Below are 3722 nucleotides of genomic sequence, written 5' to 3' on the forward strand. Positions count from 1 at the left end.
CTGGCTAAAGTACAATACCTTCTGCTTAGTATATCCCAGTCACCATGGAGCAGGGTTTCTCATCCTCTTAGCACAAGTGACATTTTGGAGTGGATAATTTTTCATTGCAGGGGTCTGTCCTATGTATTGTGAGATGCTTAGCAGCATCCCTAGCCTCTACCCTCTAGATTCTAGTAGTGCTCCCCCTGCCTCGGTTGTGATAACCAAAAATGTCTCTAGAGATTGCCAAATGTCCCCTTTGGGGCAAAATTGCTCCCAGTTAAGAACTCCTGGCTTAAGAACCAATGTTACCACCTAAAGTCAAATTTGAGTTTCTTTCTCCTATCTTTTCTGTCCTATGGTAAAGTATTTATGACCAGTGGGAATTTAGTATGGTTTAGCCATATACTAACTGTGTTATCTATTTCAGAGTAAAAAGTTATGATAATCAGTTACATATGCAAAATTATCAACTTGCTGCCCACTTTTCTATATTTCATATATAATAAAATGCTTTTAGTCAAAATGATATAATGGTCTACACAGGTATATCTAACTGAAAATCTGGTTTACATTTAAGACTGGTAAAGTCTTTGTGATTAAGTATTCATTTATACAAGGGAAACTAGAATGAGACCTCAAAATTTGTTCCTTCGGTACTGTTTGTATTTAATTGGTGTTGCCTCTGTAATGTGCCTATCCATCCTTTGCCAGAGAGTATAAATATATAAAATACTTGTTACCCTGAAAATGAAGTGGATTCGGTTTTTTCCTTTGTTCTGGCCTTTACAAAAAATGTTTTAAAATACGTAGAAATTATAAAGATTAAAGTAAAATCATCCCAAAGTCATTAAGTGTCTAATGTATGCTCTTTGAAAATATTTGCTATGAATTAGTTAAGAAAAAATTAATATCATACAGGTAATATTTATTAACCTTTTCTTAATGTTTATGGATATCTTTCAGTGCATACATGATTTTTTAGATCTATATGGTATTTGAAAAGAATTTTCTCTCTATGTTTATTGATGGAAGTAATCCATTCTCATGGTTTAAAAAATAAGCCATTATAAGGCTTGTAATACACAAAAATTACTTAGTTTGTTTCATGTAAGAGATGGCATGTAAAGTGGGCAGTGGTAGCATGGCATCAGATGTAGTAGAAGAAACGCTACAGCTGACACTCAGATTTTATTGTAGGCAAGTGAACACAACAATGAAATTTGCTGAAATACAGAACTTTTAACAGTTCGGAACTTTTATCCCCTAACTTTTACCACCTAATAATAGTGCCTGGAACATAAAAGTCTCTGAAATATTTGTTGAATAAATGAAAGAAATCTATTGTCTAGGTCGATGTGTATATATATTTGGTTTTCTTTCCAGGGTCCTGTTATGCCAGGAAGTCATTCAGTGGAAAGATTTGTAATAGAAGAGAATCTTCACTGCATCATTAAGTCCCACTGGAAGGAAAGGAAGACTTGGTAAGATTCTTTTTATGGTCCTTTTACAGGAGAGAAAAAGCAATTTTGGTGAGTCAGGAAGACCAAAATATATGTTCAGAGTATAAGAAAATCTTTCTATCCTCCTGTTTCCCTGTCTTACTAAAACCAATCCCTAGAAGCACTTGCTTTACTTTCTTGAGGCTTTTTACCCTCAAATAGTACTTTTCTGGGTGCTTTATAGTAATGTGCGTATAAGGCTGGGGTTTTTATGTGGGTATTCGGCATATGTTCTGGAGAACTTGAATGGCAAGCTATTTTGGTTTGGATGTATGGGAATAAATGAATACTAATGGTTTTGCTCCATTACTAACAATTTAGATACCTAAGCTTTGGAAGAGTTTAATAAAATTTTCTTAGACCTTGGAAGGTTTGGGCTTATATTTTAAGGTGGAAAAAATATGGTAGCATTTTTGTGAGTGCTTTCCCCTATTAAAACTTCTTAAGTTAGTAGGTCTGAATATGCTTCCTTAGTATTATTATTTAGACACCTTTTGATCTTTCAAGAAATCTTGGATGCATTAGAGATTTTCCTTATGGTAGACAAAATAATTTGTGCCATCATTAAGTGAAATAACTGAAATCTAGAACATTTCAGAAAAGATTTTTCTTGTATCTAACATACTGCTTTTGAAACTGCTTGTTTTATTTTTCATATCTTTGCATACTTATTAAACTTAAATTACACTTTTTATAGTGCTGCACAGCTAGTGAGCTATCCAGGGAAGAACAAGATCCCCTTGAACTACCACATAGTTGAGGTATGCATTCCATGTGAAGCTTGTTTCTAAGTTTCAGAATCTTTTTGTTGACTTTAAAGTATAATCTAGTCTTGGCTTATTTTTTTTTTTTCTTGCTACTTGTCAGGCACTGAAAATTAACAGAGGAGCGAGGAAATTGCTGTCAGTTTTGATGCTGTTAGCCATGTTAGTAAAGAGAAAAAAGGAATTTTAAGTTGCCTATAAATTAGTTATTAAGGTTATTAAGTATGAAATGTCCAATTTCCTTAAGGACTAAGTTTGACAATTGATATCTCTGATATTTCACTTTGACACTTCCTATTTTATGTTTGTTGTGAAGGTATATCCTCAGTCTTTCAAATGCACGTTTATCTTTCAAATTTCTTTTAGAGCAATTTTTGCAAAACCATGGATAAATCAAAAATTTGTGTTATCTTCAAATATGAGTTGTGGAACCAATGCATCATAGACAGCTGAAAATATCAACAAAGTGTTTGGGAAGGATGTAGCTAATGAACGCACAGTATGTCGATAGTTTGAGAAGTTCTATTGTGGTGATTTTAATCTTAAAAATGAGCCACTTGGGTGACCTGAGACCAAGGTGGATAATGATGAGCTGAAAGCTGTAGTGGAAGCAAATCCATCTCAACTTACATGTGAATTAGCAGCAAGGTTTAATATTATTATTCCAACAATATTGGACCATTTGAAACAAATCAGCAAGGTAAAGAAGTTGGACAGGTGGGTTCTGCATGAATTAAACGAGCATCAGAAGAGAAATTGTCTCGAAGCTTGCCTTTCTTTGCTGTCGTGACATAGGGCGAACCACTTCTACCCCGTATTGTTACCTGTGATGAAAAATAGATTCTTTTTGACAATTGCAAGCATTTGGCACAGTGGGTGGATAAAAATGAAGTGCTGAAATACAGTCTAAAACCGAATATTCATCCAAAAAAGCTAATGATGTCTGTTTGGTGGTCCAACGCTAGTATATATCCACTACAGCTTCATGAAACCTGGTCAGTGGGTTACAGCAGATGTCTACTGCAAACAGTTGGATGAAATGATGAGGATGCTTGTGATTAAACACCAAGACTGCTCGATAGAGACAGGTCAATCCTCTTGCAAGACAGCACTCCACCACATGTCTCACAATGCTGCCCAAACTACAGAGGCTGGACTTGGAAACTGTCATCCACTGTATACGTCAGACCTTGCACTAACTGACTACCACATCTTCCAGGCTTTGGATCACTTCTTGCAAAGAAAAATATTCAATTCTCAATAAGCTGTGGAAAAACGCCTTTTGTGTTTTCATTGCCACTTACTCTCCAGGCTTCTTTGCTTCTTTGCTGCTGGCATAAACAAGCTACCATTAAGATGGCAAAACTGTGTCAATAGTTTAAGAGCACATACTTTGAGTAATTGTACTGCTTCTTGTTTGAGATATGATAAACTAAACTTTTGATTTAAAATTGGACATTTCACATTTAATGACCTA

The 3722-nt window shown here is 34.9% G+C and overlaps 1 protein-coding gene across 1 annotated transcript in view; it reads left to right on the top strand.

Moving 5' to 3' along the window:
- Positions 1-3722, top strand: part of NCBP1 (nuclear cap binding protein subunit 1, 80kDa) — a 47536-nt gene that overhangs the window by 24214 nt on the left and 19600 nt on the right. The window contains exons 8-9 of the mRNA XM_012638261.1: positions 1366-1463; positions 2179-2242. Of these exons, the coding sequence (XP_012493715.1) occupies positions 1366-1463; positions 2179-2242 (162 nt within the window). The remainder of the gene's footprint in view (positions 1-1365; positions 1464-2178; positions 2243-3722) is intronic.

The sequence above is a fragment of the Propithecus coquereli genome, unplaced genomic scaffold, assembly GCF_000956105.1.
Source record: "Propithecus coquereli isolate 6110/MARCELLA unplaced genomic scaffold, Pcoq_1.0 Scaffold128, whole genome shotgun sequence".
Classification (NCBI taxonomy): domain Eukaryota; kingdom Metazoa; phylum Chordata; class Mammalia; order Primates; family Indriidae; genus Propithecus; species Propithecus coquereli.